Source organism: Mizuhopecten yessoensis, unplaced genomic scaffold, assembly GCF_002113885.1.
Source record: "Mizuhopecten yessoensis strain PY_sf001 unplaced genomic scaffold, ASM211388v2 scaffold4373_2, whole genome shotgun sequence".
NCBI lineage: Eukaryota > Metazoa > Mollusca > Bivalvia > Pectinida > Pectinidae > Mizuhopecten > Mizuhopecten yessoensis.
In genome coordinates this window covers 998,720-1,022,585 of record NW_018405514.1, presented here as the reverse complement: position 1 = coordinate 1,022,585, position 23,866 = coordinate 998,720, and the positions used below count along the sequence as shown (strand labels likewise).

General features: G+C 38.8%; 3 protein-coding genes across 10 annotated transcripts in view; all 3 read left to right on the top strand.

The window, feature by feature from the left end:
- Positions 1-18,114, top strand: part of LOC110448911 (sodium/calcium exchanger 2-like) — a 55,877-nt gene extending 37,763 nt beyond the window's left edge. For all 8 annotated transcript variants that reach the window (XM_021495414.1, XM_021495415.1, XM_021495419.1 and 5 more), the window contains 8 exons: positions 568-815; positions 1,696-1,898; positions 2,523-2,755; positions 3,227-3,459; positions 11,603-11,708; positions 13,185-13,363; positions 14,216-14,548; positions 15,491-18,114. In XM_021495414.1, the coding sequence (XP_021351089.1) occupies positions 568-815; positions 1,696-1,898; positions 2,523-2,755; positions 3,227-3,459; positions 11,603-11,708; positions 13,185-13,363; positions 14,216-14,548; positions 15,491-15,733 (1,778 nt within the window). In that variant the 3' untranslated portion in view covers positions 15,734-18,114. The remainder of the gene's footprint in view (positions 1-567; positions 816-1,695; positions 1,899-2,522; positions 2,756-3,226; positions 3,460-11,602; positions 11,709-13,184; positions 13,364-14,215; positions 14,549-15,490) is intronic.
- Positions 18,115-19,252: 1,138 nt separating this feature from the next.
- Positions 19,253-23,502, top strand: LOC110448924 (Ig-like V-type domain-containing protein FAM187A). Its single transcript, XM_021495437.1, has 2 exons — positions 19,253-20,324; positions 22,703-23,502. Exons 1-2 carry the CDS (start codon positions 19,255-19,257, stop codon positions 23,112-23,114), a joined length of 1,482 nt encoding a protein of 493 aa, XP_021351112.1. The 5' UTR covers positions 19,253-19,254; the 3' UTR covers positions 23,115-23,502.
- A 38-nt stretch (positions 23,503-23,540) lies between these two features.
- LOC110448925 (extensin-2-like) overlaps positions 23,541-23,866 on the top strand; it is a 4,291-nt gene continuing 3,965 nt past the window's right edge. Inside the window, exon 1 of the mRNA XM_021495438.1 lies at positions 23,541-23,850. Within this exon, the coding sequence (XP_021351113.1) occupies positions 23,551-23,850 (300 nt within the window). The 5' untranslated portion in view covers positions 23,541-23,550. The remainder of the gene's footprint in view (positions 23,851-23,866) is intronic.

Below are 23,866 nucleotides of genomic sequence, written 5' to 3'. Positions count from 1 at the left end.
CCCATCCACACCACCCTCCACCCCCTTTACTTGTAACCCCTTCCATCCACCCCCTTTACTGACCTGATGCTGGTATTGTTCCTTTCCCCCAACTGACATGACGGTGACTGGCATTATATACAGGCCAGACTTGAATAACTATACTGCACCAAACCTGGCATGAAATATTCACGCTACAGAACATCATCAAGCTTTGCCATCTATTCGAGTATCTTCTGTTTGTCTGTCTTTCCGATACAAGTCTTTCTTTTTAACTACCACTGATTTAAAAGCTAAAAGAGTGTGGTTTAGTTTTTATACTTGGAGAGTGAATTTGTTTTTTAGATAACTGAGATTACTAACAAATATTATTAACAACATGAGATATTTGTGTTACTGTATAATCAATGTCTAGTTCTATATTTTGCCGTTTCTGTTTTGGTATAATCAGTATCTATGCCACCATTGTAATGCGTTTATATCAACAGTTTTAATAAATATTACTAACATTTAAGTAATTGCGCAGCGTTATCTTACATTTATATAATTGTTTGACACGTATCCCATTTTACCTTCGGTCTATTGTAGACTTTTCTAACAGCGATGACAAGAATAGAGGCGATGACGATGGTGGAACCGGAACTGCCGACATTATACACATGGCGCGCGAGCTGGGGCGGAACAAGGACATCAGCGAGGAGGACGCAGCAAAGCTGGCCGCAGCCAAACTGTCGGAAAACCAACATCACAGCTCTCTGTGGTACCGAATACACGCCACACGGAACATAACTGGCGGCCACAAGCTGGTGCCGCAGATCAACAAGGCGCTACATGAAGTAGGTGGTCATGCGTGACATTTATGTTCGCCAGCAACTGTAAACATGATAGACACTTCCGTATGACATGACATGGTGGAACTTTCACAGACCGATTTTAATTAATTTGATAGACGAGAGAGATGTATCGAATGAAAACTTAATTTCAAAGTTGAGTGTTATGAATGATTTTTATTCACCGATTTTTTAAGTAACATGGCATTCTTATGATATAGCTATAAAATATTGCAAGATAATATTGTAGATTGTCTCACATCTGCAGAGTTGGATACATGAACGAGTATTTCCTGTCTATAAAGACAAGTTATATCCCATTTTACCTAACTGGCACATGCCAGAATAAACTCACATTAAAGTATGTCATGAATCACGTGTCCCATGTTAATGCCACTCTTTGTTTAGCAGGTGTGCCATTATTTCACCATACCATGTAAAACATGCTTTCCCTTTTTTCAGTAAATTCTATGAGGACATTGTCCATATTTACAACAGTTATGTATTAACCAATATTTCAGACACCTATGTATCGGCCTTTTCTCAACTCAAGGACGATGATAATGTCATTCACGATCGGAACAAGCACGACATTTTAATGTCGCTAATATGTGCACAAAGACCGTGATACTAAGTAAAAAGCCAAACCTTGTTTCCGGATCCCATTCCTCTGTATTTTGTATGTTTTGTGATGTCATGCAACTTAATGTGGAATGAAATGTCGTTTATATTAAAGCTAAGTCGGAGCAATGTTCAACTTTATGTCTAAATTTAGCAATTAAACGTTTTTATTAAGTACGTAATCATTGCCATTATCCAAATCCTTTTGGAATAAAAGGTCTACTTATACCATTTTATGTATGAAATACCTCTTTCTCTTTTACAGCTTTATGAGCAGTCTCAGGATAAAATAGCTCGTCAGTCTCAAATGGGTTCACATCAAAGTTTGTCCATGATTGATCTAACGGAAGGAGGGAACAAAGCCGTTGTCGAGTTTACAGCGCCCTCTTGTGCCGTTCTAGAGAACGAAGGAAATGTTCGCATAGGAATTCGAAGATACGGATGCTGTAAAAAATCTGTCACTGTAATGTAAGAGCATGAATATAAAATGTTTTTTATTTCTCAACTAAAGGCTTAACACTGTAACAAGTATCTGTCAGAGTTATGTTTATCTCGAACTAACGACGATGCACATAGTTTATATTATGAGTTTGGAAATATTGACTAAGGAATATCACAAAGTAGTACAAAAGTTCGAAAGTGATTGTTAGCTAATTCTGGGTTTACGGGAGTAGTTCGAATTTTTAGGAAAAAGAATAATAGCAAAGGTTGGTATTTAATGACATAGTATACTAGGCCCAGACACCCTGTTAGCTACGTCCATTATACTGGAAGGAGCATGACAGGAATAACAATTTGGTATACATTGATATATTTCAGTCCAAATTTAAATGAAATCAGTGTCAAATTCTATAAAATAAATCGATCGAAAACATCAACAGAAATGCTTATACATTACATTGTTCTACATGTCACTGATGCACAACTAAATAACGACCAGATCACATCGACCCTAATTCTAGCATCTTCCTAAATCAATCATATTAATTCATGAACTTTGTATATCTGACTTCTGGATTAATATTTTACATGACTTCGTTCCCTCTTAAATTCGTTGTGTTTTTCTAGAAGCAAATATTTCTAACATTTCAGGGTAGAAACAATTGACGGGACGGCTGAAGCTGGGAGTGATTATAAACCACTGAAGGAAAAAATTGTGTTTAACGCAAACGAGACAAAAAAAGAGGTACACGTGGTGATCGTCGACGACGACGTTTGGGAGCCAGATGAGATATTTTTCGTCAAACTTTGGATTGACGACTCTGCCCAGGACGTGGTTCTCGGCAAGACCGTGATCAACCAGGTCACTATCATCAACGATGACGGTAGGTACCTCTAACTGTATGTGACGTCATTTGGAATTAAATTAATGTTCCAATGACATTTCGGTATTGCAGATGTCGGATTCACATTAGGCGTGCTACCGATACGCTGATACCCCTATAATACCAATATGATGACAACTTAAGGACTGAAATGATTACATGGCAGTATATATGTAATTGTCTGCGTGTTGTTTAGTTTGAGACAAGAAAATCCTGGAGTTGATCACATCTTTTTTTAGTTTTTGTTCCTTCAAGAAGTGTGTTTTGTCTTCAGATTCTATAATAGCTTAGAGTATATGGAGTTAATCAAATGTACGTATTCGTCTAACCCCTTTTAAAACCGAACCAAAGGGGAAAATGATCAGGTAATATCTCGAAAGAGAGGAGTAAACCAAGTCCTGAGTGTATTGGTAGGACAAAAATCTTCCTTTGCAATTTTCCTTAAAATGTTTTCATTTTTGTCCACACCAGAACCTGGAAAATTTGAATTTTCAAAACCTAGCTACATCGTTAACGAGACCTCTGGAAAAGCGCAGTTGTTTGTGAATCGTGTGAATGGTGCTGACGGGTCTGTAGCGGTTTCATGGCGGTCGAGGGACCTGACGGCCATCAACGGCAAAGACTACATCGGCGGCGAAGGCTCGCTCACGTTCGAGCATGGCGAGACTAGCAAGGTCCTCGTGCTGTCGATCCTCGACTCGGGGGTGAGTTCACTTGGGACGTTTATAACATTAATAATATTCCTGGATATGGTGGGATTGGTTTGGGAGTTGGTGTACAAACCCTGACAGGTTGTTTGGGGGTAAGTCAAGTCAGAATGTTATGCAGGGTGGTAAATCTGTCTGTAGTGTTTAGGTTGGAATAAGTATGTGGATTTGCTCTCAACTATTTGTTGGTAATAACTCGGTGGTTTGAGATGTGGAATCAGTATGTAACAGTAATACTGCGAGGATTCAGTGTGTCCACTGCAGTATGTAACAGTAATACTGCGAGGATTCAGTCTGTCCACTGCAGGATGCAACAGTAATACTGCGAGGATTCAGTGTGTCCTCTGCAGTATGTAACAGTAATACTGCGAGGATTCAGTCTGTCCACTGCAGGATGCAACAGTAATACTGCGAGGATTCAGTGTGTCCACTGCAGTATGTAACTGTAATACTGCGAGGATTCAGTGTGACGACTGCAGTATGTATCTGTAATACTGCGAGGATTCAATGTGTCCACTGCAGTATGTAACAGAAATACTGCGAGGATTCAGTGTGTCCACTGCAGTATGTAACGTCCAATGCAGTATGTCACCGTAATACTGCGAGGATTCAGTGTGTCCACTGCAATATGTAACAGTAATACTGCGAGGATTCAGTGTGTCCACTGCAATATGTAACAGTAATGCTGCGAGGATTCAGTGTGTCCACTGCAGTATGTAACAGTAACACTGCGAGGATTCAGTGTGCCGACTGCAGTATGTATCTGTAATACTGCGAGGATTCAATATGTCCACTGCAGTATGTAACAGAAATACTTCGAGGATTCAGTGTGCCCACTGCAATATGTAACAGTAATACTGCGAGGATTCAATGTGCCCACTGCAGTATGTAACAGTAATACTGCGAGGATTCAGTGTGTCCACTGCAGTATGTCATAGTAATACTGCGAGGATTCAGTGTGTCCAATGCAGTATGTCACAGTAATACTGCGAGGATTCAGTGTGTCCACTGCAGTATGTAACAGTAATGCTGCGAGGATTCAGTGTGTTTACTGCAGTATGTAACAGTAATACTGCGAGGACTCAGTGTGTTTACTGCAGTATGTAACAGTAATACTGCGAGGATTCAGTATGTCCACTGCAGTATTTAACAGTAATACTGCGAGGATTCAGTGTGTCCACTGCAGAATGTAACAGTAATACTGCGAGGATTCAGTATGTCCACTGCAGTATTTAACAGTAATACTGCAAGGATTCAGTGTGTCCACTGCAGTATGTAACAGTAATACTGCGAGGATTCAGTATGTCCACTGCAGTATTTAACAGTAATACTGCGAGGATTCAGTGTGTCCTCTGCAGTATGTAATGTCCACTGCAGTATGTAACAGTAATGCTGCGAGGATTCAGTGTGTTTACTGCAGTATGTAACAGTAATACTGCGAGGATTCAGTATGTCCACTGCAGTATTTAACAGTAATACTGCAAGGATTCAGTGTGTCCACTGCAGTATGTAACGTCCAATGCAGGATGTCACAGTGATTCTGCGAGGATTCAGTGTGTCCACTGCAGTATGTAACAGTAACACTGCGATGATTCATTGTATCCACTGCAGTATGTTAACCGTTTACGTAAATTTGGTGCAGAGTGGTACCCGTTTACGTTACTTTATAGAAGCGCACGCTGGCATTACTTTGACATTGCACTATTGGTGAATCAAGTTTATTAGAATCTGTACAGATTGATGGAATGAAGATTATAATTGGTTTAACAAGTGGTACTTCACATTGTAAACTATATCAAGAAACTGGCATGGAAAAGTTAGAATCTAGGCGTCATAAGCACAAATTAATTTTAATGTATAAAATTATGAAAAAAAAAATAACCCCTGATTATTTGGCCAGGTCAGCTAGCCTAAGTTCCTTCAAAGGGAATCTTAAAATACTATAGATAATCCTATTGAAACTATTTCTGATACTTTTAAAAATTGTAGCCCACGAAAGTTAAATATCATTTTGTGCCAATTAAGAAATATTTCAAGTGACTTGAATCATCATAAATTTATAGATAATCTTATCCCAGATTCAGTTTGTGCCTGTGGTTCACCTGCTGAAAATACTGATCATTATGTTTTTGTTTGTCCTATTTACTCTAATTCTAGGTATTTAATTCATGAAATTCATGACCGTATTGGTTATTCTAATTCAACTCTGTTAACTTCAGGTGATAATACCCTGTCGGAGGATAATAATGAACTTATTTTAACTAATGTCCAATACTATATGGCACTGAAAGATTTAAGAGATTGTAATACAATAATTGAATGATTGATATCTACTGAAGACCTCTATTATTGTACAGTCTTGATATTATATATATCACTATGACATATATATGTAGTAACTTTGTAATAATATAAATTACTTACTTACTTACTGAGTACACATCTGATATAGATGTGTTGTATGTGTGAGGGTGTGTGTGACATGTAGGCATGTGGGTATGCAAGTATGTAATAAGCTTGAGTAGATGTTTACACATTTAATTATTATACATAACCCGAAGAAATCATTCTACTCTCTAAATATTGTTTAATACTACCATCAATGCTTTCATGTTTAAATCTATTTATATTTATATATATACATTACTGTATATATTATTTCCTTTCTTCACTTTGACTTGTATATATGTGGTACCTATTGGAGAGGACATATATATAGGCTTGCCTGTTGTCCAATCCATTTGTTTTCTAAAAAATGAAATTTGTTAAAATGAAAATTGCTATGAAGGGAAGAGCGGTACTCGATTGCTTGATTTGGTACTCATTCACGCTTGCATTACTATGAATGGAAGAGTGGTACTCGTACGCACTTGCAAGACTATGAATGGTAGATTGGAACTCGTAGACGCTTACATAACTATGAATGGACAACATTGTATGAGTTGAATAGTGGTACTCGTACACACTTGCATGACTTTGAATATAAGATAGGTTCTCGTACACGCTTGCAAGACTATGAATGTAAGAGTGATACTTGTACACATGTGCATGACTATGAATGAAAGAGTGGTACTCGTACACGCTTCGTTACTATGAATGGAAGAGTGGTACTCTTACACGCTTGCATGGCTATGAATGGAAGAGTGGTACTCGTACACGCTTGGGTGACTATGAATGGAAGACTGGTACTCGTACACGCTTGCGTTAATATGAATGGAAGAGTGGAACTCGTACACACTTGCATTACTATGAAACGAAGAGTGGTACTCGTACACACTTGCATGACTATGAATGGAGGAATGATACTCGTACACGCTTGGGTGACTATGAATGGAAGACTATAAATTGAACAGTGGTTCTTGTACACGCTTGGATGACTATGCATGGAAGAGTATGAATTGAAAAGTGGTACTCGTACACGCTTGCATGACTATGAATGGAAGACTATGAATCGGAAGTGGTAATCCTACACGCATATATGACTATGAAAGGAAGATTGGTACTCGTTCACGCTTGCATGACTATGAATGGAAGACTATGAATTGAAAAGTGGTACTCCTAAACGCATATATGACAATGAAAGGAAGAGTGGTACTCGTACACACTTGCATGACTATGAATGGAAGAGTGATACTCGTACACGCTTGGGTGACTATGAATTGAAGAGTGGAACTCGTACACACTTTCAAGACTATGAATGGAAGAGTGCTACTCGTAAACGCTTGTATGACTATGAATGGAAGAGTGCTACTCGTAAACGCTTGTATGAATATGAATGGAAGAGTGATACTCGAACACGCTTCGTTGCTATGAATGGAAGAGTGATACTCGTACACACTTGTATGACAATGAAAAGAAGACTGTTACTCGTCCACGCTTGCATGACTATAAATGGAAGACTTGTACTCGTACACACTTGCATGTCTATGAATGGAAGAGTGATACTCGTACACGCTTGGGTGACTATGAATGGAAGAGTGGTACTCGTACACGCTTCGTTACTTTGAATGGAAAAGTGTATTCGTACACGCTGGGGTGACTATGAATGGAAGACTGGTACTCGTACACGCTTGCGTTAATATGAATGGAAGAGTGGAACCCGTACACACTTGCATTACTATGAAACGAAGAGTGGTTCTCGTATACACTTGCATGACTATGAATGGAGGAGTGATACTCGTACACGCTTGGATGACTATGAATGGAAGACTATAAATGGAACAGTGGTTCTCGTAAACGCTTGCATGACTATGCATTGAATAGTAGGAATTGAAAAGTGGTACTCGTACAGGCTTGCATGACTATGAATGGAATACTATGAATTGAAAAATGGTACTCCTACACGCATATATGACAATGAAAGGAAGAGTGGTACTCGTACACACTTGCATGATTATGAATGGAAGAGTGATACTCGTACACGCTTGGATGGCTATGAATGGAAGAGTGGAACTCGTACACACTTGCATTACTATGAATGGAAGAGTGATACTCGTACACACTTGCGTTAATATGATTGGAAGAGTGGTACTCGTACATACTTGTAAGACTATGAATGGAAAACATTGTATGAATTGAATAGTGGTAATCGTACACACTTTCATTACTATGAATGGAAGAGTGGTACTCGTACACGCTTCGTTACCATAAATGGAAGAGTGGTACTCGTACACATTTGCATGGCTATGAATAAAAGAGTGGTACTCGTACACACTTGCATGATTATGAATGGAAGAGTGATACTCGTACACGCTTGGATGGCTATGAATGTAAGAGCGGAACTCGTACACACTTGCATTACTATGAATGGAAGAGTGATACTCGTACACACTTGCGTTAATATGATTGGAAGAGTGGTACTCGTACATACTTGTAAGACTATGAATAGAAAACATTGTATGAATTGAATAGTGGTACTCGTACACACTTGCATTACTATGAATGGAAGAGTGGTACTCGTACACGCTTCGTTACCATAAATGGAAGAGTGGTACTCGTACACATTTGCATGGCTATGAATGGAAGAGTGGTACTCGTACACACTTGCATGATTATGAATGGAAGATTGATACTCGTACACACTTGCATTACTATGAATGGAAGAGTGATACTCGTACACACTTGCATGACTATGAATGGAAGAGTGGTACTCGTACACGCTTGGGTGACTATGAATGGAAGAGTGGTACTCGTACACGCTTGCATGACTTTGAATATAAGATAGGTTCTCGTACACGCTTGGGTGACTCTAAATGGAAGAGTGGTACTCGTACATGCTTCGTTACCATAAATGGAAGAGTGGTTCTCGTACACATTTGCATGGCTACGAATGGAAGAGTGGTACTCGTACACACTTGCATGATCATGAATGGAAGATTGATACTCGTACACACTGGCATTACTATGAATGGAAGAGTGATACTCGTACACACTTGCATGACTATGAATGGAAGAGTGGTACCCGTACAAACTTGCATGACTATGAATGGAAGAGTGGTACTCGTACACACTTGCATGACTATGAATGGAAGAGTGGTACTCGTACAAACTTGCATGACTATGAATGGAAGAGTGATACTCGTACACACTTGCATTCCTATAAATGGAAGACTAGTACTCGTACACACTGGCGTTAATATGAATGGAAGAGTGGTACTCGTACACGCTTGCAAGACTATGAATGGAAGAGTGGAACTCGTACACGCTTGCATGGCTATGAATGGGAGAGTGGAACTCGTACAGGCTTGGGTGACTATGAATGGAAGAGTGGAACTCGTACACACTTGCATGACTATGAATGGAAGAGTGGAAGTCGTACACGCTTGCATGGCTATGAATGGAAGGGTGGTACTCGTACACACTTGGATGACTATGAATGGAAGAGTGATACTCGTACACGCTTGCATGACTATGAATGGAAGAGTGGTACCCGTACACGCTTCGTTACTATGAATGGAAGAGTGGTACTCGTACGCTTCGTTACTATGAATGGAAGAGTGGAACTGATACACACTTGCTTGGCTATGAATGGAAGAGTGATACTTGTACACGCTTTGGTGACTATGAATGGAAGAGTGGAACTCGTACACGCTTCGTTACTATGAATGGAAGAGTGATACTCGTACACACTTGCATGACTATGAATGGAAGAGTGGTACTCGTACAAACTTGCATTACTATGAACGGAAGAGTGGTACTCGTAAACGCTTGCAAGACTATGAATGGAAGAGTGGAACTCGTACACGCTTGCATGGCTATGAATGGGAGAGTTGAACTCGTACACGCTTCGATGACTATGAATGGAAGGGGGAACTCGTACACACTTGCATTACTATGAATGGAAGAGTGGTACTCGTATACACTTGAATGATTATGAATGGAAGAGTGGTACTCGTACACACTTGCATGACTATTAATGGAAGAGTGGAACTCTTACACCCTTGCATTACTATGAATGGAAGAGTGGTACTCGTACATAATACTTGCATGACCATAAATGGAAAACTATGAATGGAAAAGTGGTTCTTGTACATGCTTGCATGACTATGAAAAGAAGACTGGTACTCGTACAGTCTTGCATGAAAAATGGAAGACTGGTACTCGTACACGCTTTCATGGCTATGAATGGGAGAGTGGAACTCGTCCACGCTTGCATGGCTATGAATGGGAGAGTGGAACTCGTCCACGCCTGCATGAGTATAAATGGAAGACTGGTACTCGTACACGTTTGCGTTAATATGAATGGAAGACTGGTACTCGTACACGCTTGCGTTAATATGAATGGAAGACTGGTATTCGTACAGGCTTGCATGACTATGAATGGAAGAGTTGAACTCGTACACGCTTGCATGGCTATGAATGGGAGAGTGGAACTCGTACACGCTTGCATGGCTATGATTAGGAAAGTGGTACTCGTACACCCTGTATGGCTATGAATGGAAGACTTTAAATGGAACGGTGGTCTCATACACGCTTGCATGACTATACATGGAAGAGTATTAATTGAAAAGTGGTACTCGTACACGCATGTATGACTATGAAGGGAAGACTATAAATGGAACAGTGGTTCTCGTACACGCTTGCATGACTATGCATGGAAAAGTATTAATTGAAAAGTGGTACTCGTACACGCATGTATGACTATGAAGGGAAGACTATAAATGGAACAGTGGTTCTCGTACACGCTTGCATGACTATGCATGGAAAAGTATTAATTGAAAAGTGGTACTCGTACACGCATGTATGACTATGAAAGGAAGACTACGAATTGAAGAATATCAATGACTATGAATGGAAAAGTAGTTCTCGTACACGCTTGCATGACTATCAATGGGAAAGTGGTACTCATACACGCTTGCATGACTATGAATAGAAGAGTGGTATTAGTACACGCTTCCATGACTATGAATGGAAGGCTATGAATGGAAAGTGGTACTCCTACACGCATATATGACTATGAAAGGAAGATTGGTACTCGTTCACGCTTGCATGACTATGAATGAAAGACTATGAATTGAAAAGTGGTACTCCTTCACGCATATATGACTATGAAAGAAAGATTGGTTCTCGTACACGCTTGCATGTCTATGAATGGAAAAGTGGTACTCGTACACGCTGCTGTCTATGAATGCAAGAGTGGTACTCGTTTTGTTGTAACTATTCAGAGTGGCTTCTATCGATGCTTTCGATAATTTTAGTTTCTACCAAGAAAAAAAGAAAAGAAAAAACTACGACATTGAGTTGTCGGCATCCCTAGCTGACTCGATCGTTTCTTCATTGCGTATCACTCAGGGCGATGCAATCCTGGCAGTTTTACAAATACAGCAGCTTTTAAATTTAAACAGACACTAAAAAGTAAACAGCCGCGGTGTTCCCGTTGATCAATCAAGCAGCTGAACTGTATGTTACCCCTGAGAATCTTTAATCTATAATGGCGCGAGAGAGGTTCGAACGCCGATAATTGAGGGTACGAGTTGGACAGGTTTAATGGAGTTACATTAACCAACTTGTCCCAATCTGATGATTATTGAACGTGTTACAGGCCGCTTCAGCTGTTAAGCTCAAACAATAATTTAAATATTATGCTGATTTAATGAAACGAACGCAATAAATTTAAATTAACATGTATTGTTTTTCACAGCTCACCGATAGAGAACATAGCTTCCAGGTGGAGCTGGTTTCCCCGACAGGTGGCGCTGAGATAGGCAGGATAGGCAAGGCAATAGTAACACTTGTGAACGATGAAGGTAAAGCCAATATTCTAGTTTATTTATTTTACCTTACACAAAGTTATGGTAGCTTTTATACGAAAAAAGGTCTTTTCGATTTTTCGCCCTCGAAAAGACGCGTAGCGACGAAAGAATATAACAGAAAGACGGAAAACCACCAAAACGACAATACGAAAGTACGAAAATTTACCAAGTCTGAATAACGAATTAACGCCAAAAGGAGAAAGAAAAAATGCATTTTTGATTCAAACATTTGACGTTATTTTTATTTCGGTTTGGCGTTATTTCGCTATTTCGTTTCGGCGGGGTTTCGTCTTTTCGTTACAGAGTATTTATTTCTGTCGTTTGGCGACTTTTCACGGGCGACAAAGCGAAAAAACGAAATGTAATGTATAAGCCACCATGCATAACTTACATGTATACCAAAGAGAGGCATGACAAGTAATAATTGTTTAAAATCCATAACGCTGAAGTCATAAAACAAGAAAAACTCATAGGGGTTGAAGAACCAGCAGTTTTTGACCTCAAACAAAAAGAGGCAATGATAAAAGGGAGGAAAGCCCGTCTGTGGTGGAATTGTGACTTCACCACCACAACAGTAAGAAGTGCTAGCTTCAGACAACAATTAAGAGACAACAAATACTTTCTTCAATGACATGCTTGCCACGGTTATAAAATGTCGAGTACTTTTGTTTTCACTATTTTGGTTACTCTAAGTCGTGCAATCTGATTTTTTTCCTGTTCCTTTAGACGCCTTGTTTAAGGAAATACTTGTGGTTACAAATGTAACCGCCAAACCTCTTAACTGCAAATCAGATATTCCCGCATTATGGTGGTCGTAATAATAATGATTTTCAAATATTTTGAATTTTATTTTTCGATAGAAATTTCAAGGTGATTTTTTCTGTATTTAAAAACATCTGAAGTGTTAGTTTGCCCCTACTGTTATATCCACACCAATACCTGATATGCTCGGCTTGTGCTTCTCTAATAGAGCATAATTTACATTTTACATGTAGAAAGATCGATTATCTGTGAAGGGTAAAGAAGCTTGTATCGTTCATGATGTGCCAAGATCCAAATACTATTTGGCATTAAATTCGCGCCCGTCCTCCCAGTCCGCCTGTTAGTTAACATACATAGGTGGTCTCGCAGACTTCAATACCGGTCCTGTTAAATGTCAAATCAGTCTCAACGGCTTTAAGACTTGGAACATAACATAAACATAACGAACACAAATTATGAAAAATAAAGTGTTTTCGACATTTGTTGTGCATGAACAATTCAAATTGGATTTAATGTTAGTGGAAGCAAGCGTGCATGGACGCAACGTATTTATGTATATTTAATTCATTATCTAATCAATTTACAATACTGTAAAGAGCTTTGTAGAAATGTCTGTTCGTGGCCTGCTACCGCCTCCAACCTTTAGTGAATATGCATTAGGCGATGTCCAGGAGACCGTCGCATGACGTATGCTCTGTCCCTTTACAGAGTTCGAGGGCCTGGTGTCCCGAATAACCAATCAGACCATGAAGAATCTGGATGGTCTGAGATTGGATTCGTCGTCATGGGGAGAACAGTTCCACGACGCCATGAACGTCAATGGTGGGGACGCAGAGAACGCCACCGTCATCGACTATATCATGCATTTCTGTACATTTTTCTGGAAGGTAAACAACCGGTAATCTACTAGTCTATAGACAGTGTATTATAGTTATCAATATATAACCAGTATACAATACAACGAACATCCATCATCAGGAAGAGTTTCGTGTGTGAGGTTCATTAACTTTTATTTTTATTTACAAATATGTACAATGATAATTTCCCTATTGTACATATTGTTTGCTATTTACCCCGTGCAGAAAATACCAAACAATGACAATTATTGACTACACCTAGTTGCGGTGTATCACTTTCACATCTTTTGTTAGCGTTTCTTGTCTTTATATCAAAGTAGTGTTGGAAGATGCCTACCTTGTCCATAGTTTACTTGAAACCTCATATCGATGTCTTAGGACACGATATAACAACAGAAATGCAAATCGATGTTGCAATACAATAATGTAGTTGTGTTTTACCTTGCGCACATACTAGCGTCTTTATTCCTGTTTCATACCAGACCTGTGATGTTATTGTCGTATACGATCGTCGTTGATGATGTTGATGTTGTTTAATGTAAACTCTCTAAACTCGTTGTACGTGATGGCGTCATTCATACCTTTGTGTGATGTTGTTGTTATATATAAACTCCCTAAACTCGTTGTACGTGATGGCGTCATTCATAACTTTGTGTGACGTTGTTGTTATATATAAACTCCCTAAACTCGTTGTACGTGATGGTGTCATTCATAACTTTGTGTGATGATGTTGTTGTTATATATAAACTCCCTAAACTCGTTGTACGTAATGACGTGTTGTTGAAATAACCTCTCTAATCTCGTTATGCGTGATGACGTAATTCTGTGTTTTAGGTGATGATGTTGTTGTAGATGTGTGATGACGTCCTTTCTTTGCTCTAGGTGATGTTCGCCACACTTATCCCGCCTACGTCAATTGGAGGAGGTTGGCTCACATTCAGCTTTTCACTGATGGTGATCGGATTCCTGACTGCTATCGTCGGCGACCTGGCCTCAATATTCGGGTGTTTAATAGGCCTAAAGAAGACAGTGACCGCCATTACGTTGGTGGCACTTGGCACTAGTATGCCTGATTTGTTCGCAAGCAAACAGGCAGCAGTAGGGGAGAAAACGGCTGACAGTTCTGTAGGCAATATCAACGGAAGTAACGCCGTCAATGTGTTCCTTGGTCTAGGACTTCCCTGGCTCATAGCAACTATCTACTGGGGCGTTAAGGTATGCAACCGTGACGTAAAGTCAATCAATTCTAAAAGCAACCATCTTGTAGTCGGTTAGGACTTATAATTACCATATGTTAGTCAATTAAGACTGATTACAACCACCTTATAGTGATTTAAGACTTAAAACAATCATCAACCATCTTCTCGTCAGTTTAGACTTTCAACAATAATTTACTTATTATACAATAATTAACAAAATTTGACTATTATTCACAGGAGTCTTTTGTCTTTGTAACTTTATGAAATAAACAAGTCACATTTTTACATATGGGTTTAAAAAAATATCAAAGTAGTCACCGTATCCGTGAAATTTAAAGGTTATTCAACCAACAAATATATTATCTGTGTATAATGCATTTAGCCCAACGCAATTCCATAGGCGGCATGTCGTTTGTGTAATGATGAAAAATCGACGTTGACGCCACAAGTACATTATAACAATGAAATGGTGTTCAGGGCACGTATTCATGAAAGAAGCAATTCTTATCCGCAAACGCTGGTTCTGTGATCAGGCCGAATTTCATTTTCTGGAGATAAATCAATAAAACTTCAATTTCTGTCTATAATTTGGGAAAATATGGCAGTAACTTAAAATCGAACATTGGTTCAACTAAAACATTCGACTTTAGACAATTCCACAAGTTTTAATCGAGAAGCAGGAAAGTTCGTTTGAGAACAAAATTCATGTTTGAGCTTGAAAACTGTTTCATGAATATGCACCCAGAACTCGGAATGAAAGACAACAAATAGGGACGTTTTCTTTTTACATCTTCAACTTAAATTTCGTGTTTCGTTATTGTATTTGCATATTTATGTGAAACAGATCATATTGTTTGACTTGTTTAAACTGAAACACGTTTTATCTGCAATAGCTGTTATATAGATCCGTGCTTGCCTTTGTGCTATTCTCTTACTGTGGTATATATCTGGTTTTCAGGGGGAGCGGTTCATCGTGCCAACTGACGCGCTGGGCTTCACCGTCGTCCTGTACACCGCGTTCGCAATTTTCACTCTTGTAATCCTGATGATTCGGAGGAAATTTGCCGAATTCGGTAAAGCTGAGCTGGGAGGGCCCGTCAGAAACAAATTCCTCTCGGCTTTCCTCATCTTGATGCTGTGGTTTATCTACGTCATTTTATCGTCATTGAATGCGTATAAAATCTTCAATGTTCCCTTTTAAAATTGGTGAAAGTGACTCCGGGAGTACCATCGATCACACTGTGATATCTGTGTTCAGAATACGTGTCGCTTGTTTCTCAGCACTATCTCGGCACGTTGTTTACGCGTGTCACCAGGTATACTGGCAGTACGGACATTAGAATATTGAAGTGGTTTAAAGATTCCCTAGGTATAAAATTTAAGCAAGTCGATATGCCGTTTTTGAATTGGTTACTACTTTAAGGGGTTTTTCTGATAAACCTACCCACCACATTCGCTTCAACTTTTCAGATATTGCGTTAACAAGTGTTTTCAGAATATCATTGGATTGTTGATCAGGTGGTACAAAGTTGATTTACACACACATAGTGTGACCGATGTCACTATCTCGCCTTTTTCGTTTCGTATTTTTATTTTTATAATATACTTCGTTCCTCCGAGTGAAGCGGAATTTAGCATCCTTTTAATTAAAAGTCTTTCACTATTGAGCGCTGTCAGTGTTGTAGTGGCAGTTATTCATTGTGTATGGTGGAATAGATCTGCCACCACATATCTGCGAGATATTTCAGGTGATATAGGGATAGTTTAGTTCACACTATGTTCACTGTACGACAGAGCGAGGTAATAAAACGACATAGCGAGATACTCCACTTGACACAGAAAACTTTGAGGTTTGCTTCGGCTTGCTGTTTTCTGTGGCTGCTGCTTCAAATTTCTTCGCGATGAGCTTTCAAATAGAGGTCACATGACACAAAATTTGAAAAAAAAAATGTTAATGCATATAGCTGTATCAAAGCAGGTGTGTATGACAACGTAGCGACTTGATAAAAAACATACACTTATCTCACTATGTCGAGTCTTCAATTTGCTATGCCGATCTATTTACTTCGCTATGTCGCATACTATAGGAAATATCAGTAGGTTGGTCATAAATTGTTTAACAAAATGAAAAACTAACCTAAGAATAGGTCTATAGTTTATGTAGGGACTGACCAGAAGGTTTTAGCTATCTATTATACTTACAGACTCATATTTGAATAAAATAAAATTTGATGAAAAATATGTTTTCTCTGTAATGTAAATACAGTTGGATCCAAGGAACCGCTGTGTGTTCACGAAGCGACATACGGAGACCAACTATTCCTCTAGAGTAAACATGTGATAAAATAAGTACTGAAGTTCAAGCAATGGATGAGACTGCTGACGATTTTACTGTAACGACAGCTCCGAGCACGTGACTGCAAAGGGCTATGTTGATTGGTCTGTGATATAGACGTCGTCTCGTGGTGTATGCGTTCTGATATTGTAAATTTTAATGTGACGTCAACTTTCAGATATGACAATGCATGTGCATGTTTTGATTTAGGTTTCAGCATTTACGTGGACGATTCATGGCCTGTAATTTAATGATGTTGCAAAATTGAATTGTGTTGTTTTACTGATTGCTTCTATAGCTAACTTATTGACTCATTCATCTAAACTGTTTTTATTTGGTGACGAAATAATGACTTTCATTGAAACTATTAAGATTGCGGACACTGTTTTCCGACCTAACAAGCACACAGTGAACGTTGTGTTGTGTAGAGAACACCATTGCCATGAGGGATATGTAGGTCTGTTTCGGAAATATATCTTTCAAAATGAAAATCTAATTCATATGTACTTCAACATACAGTTAATGTTACATATTTCTGTACGTACTTTTTCTGATAAGTTACTGTTATTTTCTAGTGGTTTGTGTTGTAATGGTGAAATTGTCTGAAAGTACTGCCGAGTTCCGCATATCTGTGTTAACTTTGGGATGATAGTGCATTATCTCCCATGTGGAAAATCGTGATAATCATATAACAAATTAATTGAACTCTTCAAATTGAACTGTTCTGTCGATTTAATATATCGCTGAAGTCTATATCTCACTTCTGATCTGAAATGTCTACATGATTTATATTCCCAGTCTACATGAACCATATACGTTTTATCGTAGCAGTACTTTAGCAAACCCCCTGATAATATTCGGTAGGAAATTATTACCTTTTTATCATTATTATTCGTTGCAATCTGAAGGAAATCATTAGCTGGATAAGAAAAGCTTTTCATTACAAGTATTATGTAATATAAGTGGTAAATTGATCCAAGTAGTGGGGATTCTGGGAGGTCCTTATTTATACATCATAGTCATTGTTGAACAAAGATGTCTGTTTCCGAGTGTATGTTACGAGTACAGACTCGTTACCGCAGTTACTATTTATCTGTTTAACCTTTTATCAAGGGAAATTTTATCCTTAAATTTGTAATGACTTGTTTAATAGTTATTTTGTTTTCATTTTTGTACTTTTAAAGTACGGTCTATTACATCAATAAAACAATATAGATGGGGCTACTGGTATTCTTGTTTTTGCGATTTCTTCATTTATTACAGGTTTAAATGAAAGGGGCTATTTAGTCAAATGACAACCTGAAAATCGAGTCGAATCACTTCGCTGTCGACCGACAATAGTGTCAGTAATGAGTCTGAGTTTACACATCACACATGCTTGAATTTACAAAATATATCGCAAGTAAGAATTATAAGTATCCTAATATATACCTCAAATCATATATTTCTGTTTGCAGTTTGATTTGAATAAAAACGAATAACTCCAATTAAAGCATGCACTTATTCCACCAAATTGTCCCTTTAAATACCAACAAGGGTAAAGCTTACGTCGCCGTTCAGACTTCAGAGCAGTTGTCTCGCGTTTGGCTCTATAGGGATTCTTCACATGACCATGTTTCTATTTCAAGCAACCGTATCATTATACGTAACGTTTTCTCGTTTATCGACACTTTTTTCAAAACTAAACCTATGCAAGTTATTGTCAATATATATCTTCTAACACACAGGTTATGAGAGAAAGAAATTGATCTTCGCCAATTTAGAGAAGCCGCGCCAGTTTGGTCTCATGTGTATGCGTATCAGAATTATACATGTATGTATTCAAAACACGTCTTTTCGGAATTTGAGAAAAAGATTAAAAAACAAAAGGGAAAACTTCTTTTTTTCCTGCACTGAACAGTGTTTTATGCCGAGTCACAGTTGCGTTAAAGTATAAGACCATGTGCAATGAATTGTGTCCGATATCATTTTGATTAAACTGTGTATCAAATAATCATAAACACTAATGGCTGGTATCTGTGATAGAGGTAAGCATTGGAACAGAAGAAGAGAGATAACTCTAACGACATAATATTCAACTGCCTACCTATTGTCTGGGAAACACAAAAAGACGATGAAAACATATGCTACCCATATTATTTTTCGAACCAAACTAACTAGAACATGTAGGCCATCAGGCTTCAAAAAGTGTAAGTGTCTTATATTTTTCAACCGTTAAAATATCGTTATTCAGACATAGTTTAATTAGTTGGAGGACTGATAGGCCGTATATAATATAAATCGCTAATATTAGACTACTGCAGTAACAGACAGTCGTGTTCTCCTCGTTGTCACCGTTACGTTTCAATCGTCATTGTATGACGTCACAATGACGTAACATTACCACTATGGAAGCTACATGTAGTGCATTGGTGAAGCGTCATGCTACTTCTGTGTTGTGCACTTTCACAGCACCAATCCTGATCACAATACTTTTGTTTATATATTCTAACAAAGGAAACTTCTTTGAAAACGACCATTACGACGGGTTCGTTCAGGCCGAAGACGACGAACTTATTCAAAAAATGTTGCAGCATCATATGGCTAAAAGATCCCGATCGGAGAGAGCAACAAAGACAAAAGGGAAAACAAATGATATTGACTTCTCTATTTATCAAGAAATGGGATGGGAACTTTCTCCTCAAGACGCTCTTCAAGTTTTTGATGCATATTATGACTGCTTACTGAAAAGGGAATCATCTGATACAGGTAAACTGGATATTACTGCTGTTTTGTCCTTAGAGGGTCAGAATATTGAACTGAAATGTCCAATGTGTTTACGTCCGGATCAAGATGCTGGTGTGTTTGATGTTCAGTGGCAACAGATACGTGCAAGAGATAGTGCAATGCGTTATGTTGAGGAAAGTTCGAAGTTTAAATTCACAGATAAAATGTCGCTGGTTATTTCTGGTGTAGATATCATTGACGCTGGACAGTTCTTTTGTGTGAGAATGCGGGACAGAGAAATAGAGCAAATTTATCAGCTGGATGTCTTATTCAGAGAAAGAAGAAAAGTTATAAATGGCTCTGAAAGGCATAATATCCTACCCGTGGAAACGATGGCAGAGAATAACTTGAAGTTGTCTACCTTATGGTCTGATTGGAGCGCCTGCAATAGGTGTGGTAAGATGGGTCATCGCCGAATGGTAGGCCTATGTATGGTAGAAAAGGTAAATGCCTCCGATCCTGTGGAACCAGTAGATCTTCCAATCATCGAGCTGTACCCCCGGGGGTTACCATGCCGGTCGACGGTCCTTCCGTCCCAAATCGCCAGGTTGAGGTCAATACGACTTAGGCAAAGTGAAACCATCGTTGAGAACTGTTACAGGTCATGTCCTACCGCAGCGCCCCCTATAACAGTCACTGACAAAAACGGAAATGTGTTGCAGGTAATCCAGCCTGGATACTACTCAATGAAGTGAGTTTACACTATCACTCTTCTGCTCTGTCCCACATTTGAAGGTGGTTTATTACGTACCAGTAATGTTCAAATTATGGCTAAGTTTTGGGGGTTTTCGAACTATCAGATCGTTGCTACTACCTAGTATTTGCGCAACCGCGTCCTCTAAAACAAAACAAAAATAAAAACAACAAACACATAAGCCCACTCTGGGCAAAAGCAATAAGCGAATATCCCAAAAACTAGTCATTTGAAAAAAGTTAAGAATGACATGCATCCATTAACATTTATAATGCTATGCAATGTAATTCCGTTAAAACTATTTCCGGAATGCGTAGATGCCCATCATGGAATCATTCAACGTGGCTGTCATGCATACATTTAAGCATTGAACTGTTACCAGATGCAGTATACAGTCGATATGAATGCAATTTGGGTGACAGATAGATAGAATGTCGCCCGTTAGGGCGACATGAATATTTATCTGTCAGTCAAATTGTATAAAAAAACAAAGATTTTATTTTAATATTATCGTTCTGGGTGATATCTTACAGTTCATGGTACCTTATAACAAACGCTTTTACCAAATACGGGAAGGCATTGTTGCGGGAACAATGTCGTATTGTTAATGGTCACCTATTTAGTCAGGCGATAAACTTCTATTCAAAAGCATTCTTGAATACCTTAACAATGCGATGAAAAACCGTTCAGTTCATATATCTGAAGTGTTATTTTTCACTGTAGTTACAAATTTACAAATTATATATTGCCGCTAGTGAAAAATAACCGTTGCCAAGATTTAAACCACTCCAAATATACAGAATACAAATTAGTTGATTACAACCGAATCATAGATCTTAAAATGTGCGTGTTTTGCGCTTTACTTTGCTACAGCTGTATGACGTCATAGAACACCGACGACATAAACTGATGTTCACATTGTGCGATCTGAAGCATTCTCTCTGTTTACAACAAAACATTTTCTTACTTTCAAAGTTCTAAAATGTTAGTGTAAATGGAACATTTAACGTTTTTTCGTTGAGTATCATGTATTTTTCGCTCTGTGGCAGACTTCCTAAAACTCATGCTGGTACAGTTGTGAACATTGTCAAATACAAATGTATTTTGCCACACTCTTTAAACTGTTATACAACGAGTAACCAGTAGGTATCCTCTATCTGTTGTAGCAGTTTACACAAAGTTGTGACAATTTAAACCAATTTAATATTCCTCTCCAAGCTTGCTCTGTCACACAATTCCAAAACGGAACGTGCTTGACCTGCGTGCTAGGCGCGATAACCCGTACAACCACTGAGTGAGGCTGCTGCTACAGATCGATATACAACGTATTTCTCTATTCAACTATCCAATAGGATAAACAACACAAAATACAGGAATGTATTTTACTGCGACAGAGGCACTGCGACTGATTTATTAAACAAATCATTCTCATACACAACAATAAGTGTTATGGACATAAAACATATATGCACCTACAAACAAAGGAATGCATTTAATTATAGAGTTATCATAAACTTTAATAGTGAATACACTTCCAGATTACTCCCCATATCACTGATTACCAATATATGTATATCAAATATAAAATTAATCTAATCATTTAAATTCTGTGTCCGCCAAGTAAAAATAAAATTGCACGTCTGCCTGCCGCTAACCGTGTCGTCGAATGACACGTACAGGTAACACGCAGTAGGGATTTGCAAGTGCAAATCACAGATCATCACGCCACCTATTGACACCCATAACATAGAGAAACTAATTTCACCCTAATTCCTTCCCGTCAAACGGTTGAAATTATATATATACATGTTCTGATAATGAAATTCTTTAAACTGTTTTGGCAATTTTTTGATGATTTCAGTACATTGATTAATATAGCTTTCAAATCAATTTAAGATTAAATATCACCTGGATAGAACGCAAACTGGTACCATTTGTTGCCGTATTGTTATACTTAAACGACGAGAATCTGCAAATGTACTACACGTGTTATATGTAGAATACGTGTAAGTCAGCTCTGAAAAATCATTTATCAGCATCGCTATGTCTTAATCCACTCTATTTTCTAAAATGTTGGATTTTCAGGATACAACTATTCAGAAATTAATTTTAAAGTAGTGTTTTTATTCAAATATCATGTTGAAATTTAAATCAACTCAACGTCACAAAGTTATTTCAGCTTGTTCCACTATTCATTTTTTTGTTTCCGTTGTACAGCCTCAAAATAAACCTACCAATTCAAAATGTGGTTATCAAAGCTAACTCCTAGAACCAGACCTAAAACACGTGATTGACACGGCAAAAACTGCTCGAATTTTTTCGTCGCACTCCCGAACGATTTCCTAACGCAAAGTAAAAGTTTTTGATAATTACAGGGACAAGCCGCCCCTTCCACGTTTGGTGAAGAGGAGCGTTATTTACGAAGAGACAGGTAAAAATATTATCCTGAAGTGTCCAACAAAACCGAACGAAGATTCCTTGGTCAGATGGCAGAATGGGACGGTAGTTATCAACCCTCTTTCTATCAGACGGCAGACGAGGGGACGTGTTCGTATGGACAGTGCCAACAGACTCCACATCCGGGCGTTGCGTCTGTACGACAGCGCCCCCTATAACTGCTGGCTGAAGCAACGACACGTGGCTACGTTAAAGGTCGTGGTGGTACAAGCAATGAACCATAATCTGAAGGACTACATTACGTACGCCGGACTGTGTCTTACCATCCTCTCGGTGACACTTGTCTGCCTCTGTGTGTTCTCTGGTAGGAACAAGAAAACCATAAAATAACTTATTCAAAGCTAGCTATACACAACATAATATTTCTCAAGTATGATCCTAAGTGTTAGGAGATAAGGCAACCATATCATACTGGCGAAATAAGGAGTAAAGCTCAGTAAAACAGCTCCCGACATAGATCTGTTTGCCATGTTTTTTTGTGTCGCCAACCCATGCATCCTTGTAGTCGTCGTTAGTAAAATTAATCCTCCATTCAAGCTGTGTAATACGGCGCCCGACCCTCTAAATACGTTGTCAACACATCACACTGTTTCTGTGTGAAATATGTCTTCGTCTTCTAATAATGAAACCCTGACCCATACATCACTACTGCAAGTCCGATCCAATCACTACCGTCAACATGAACCCATACATCACTACCGTCAGTCTAACCCCATACATCACTACCGTCAGTCCAACCCCATATAACTGCCGTCAGTCCAACCCCATGCATCACTATCGTCAGTCTAACCGCATACATAACTACCGTCAGTCCAACCCCATATATCACTACCGTCAGTCCAAACCCATACACCAATACCGTCAGCCCAACCCCATACACCACTACCGTCAGTCCAACCCAATCCATCACTACCGTCAGCCCAACCCCATACATCACTACCGTCAGCCCAACCTATACATCACTACTGTCAGTCCAACCACATACATCACTACCGTCAGTCCAACCCCATACATCACTACCGTCAGTCCAACCCCATACATCACTACCGTCAGTCCAACCCCATACATCACTACCGTCAGTC

Excerpts from the sequence above, each read along its gene's own strand:
- LOC110448924 (XM_021495437.1), top strand. The coding sequence starts at position 19,255 with ATGGAAGCTACATGTAGTGCATTGGTGAAGCGTCATGCTACTTCTGTG. Across the intron at positions 20,325-22,702 it reads CCTGGATACTACTCAATGAA|GGACAAGCCGCCCCTTCCAC; the intron begins GTGAGTTTACAC and ends TGATAATTACAG.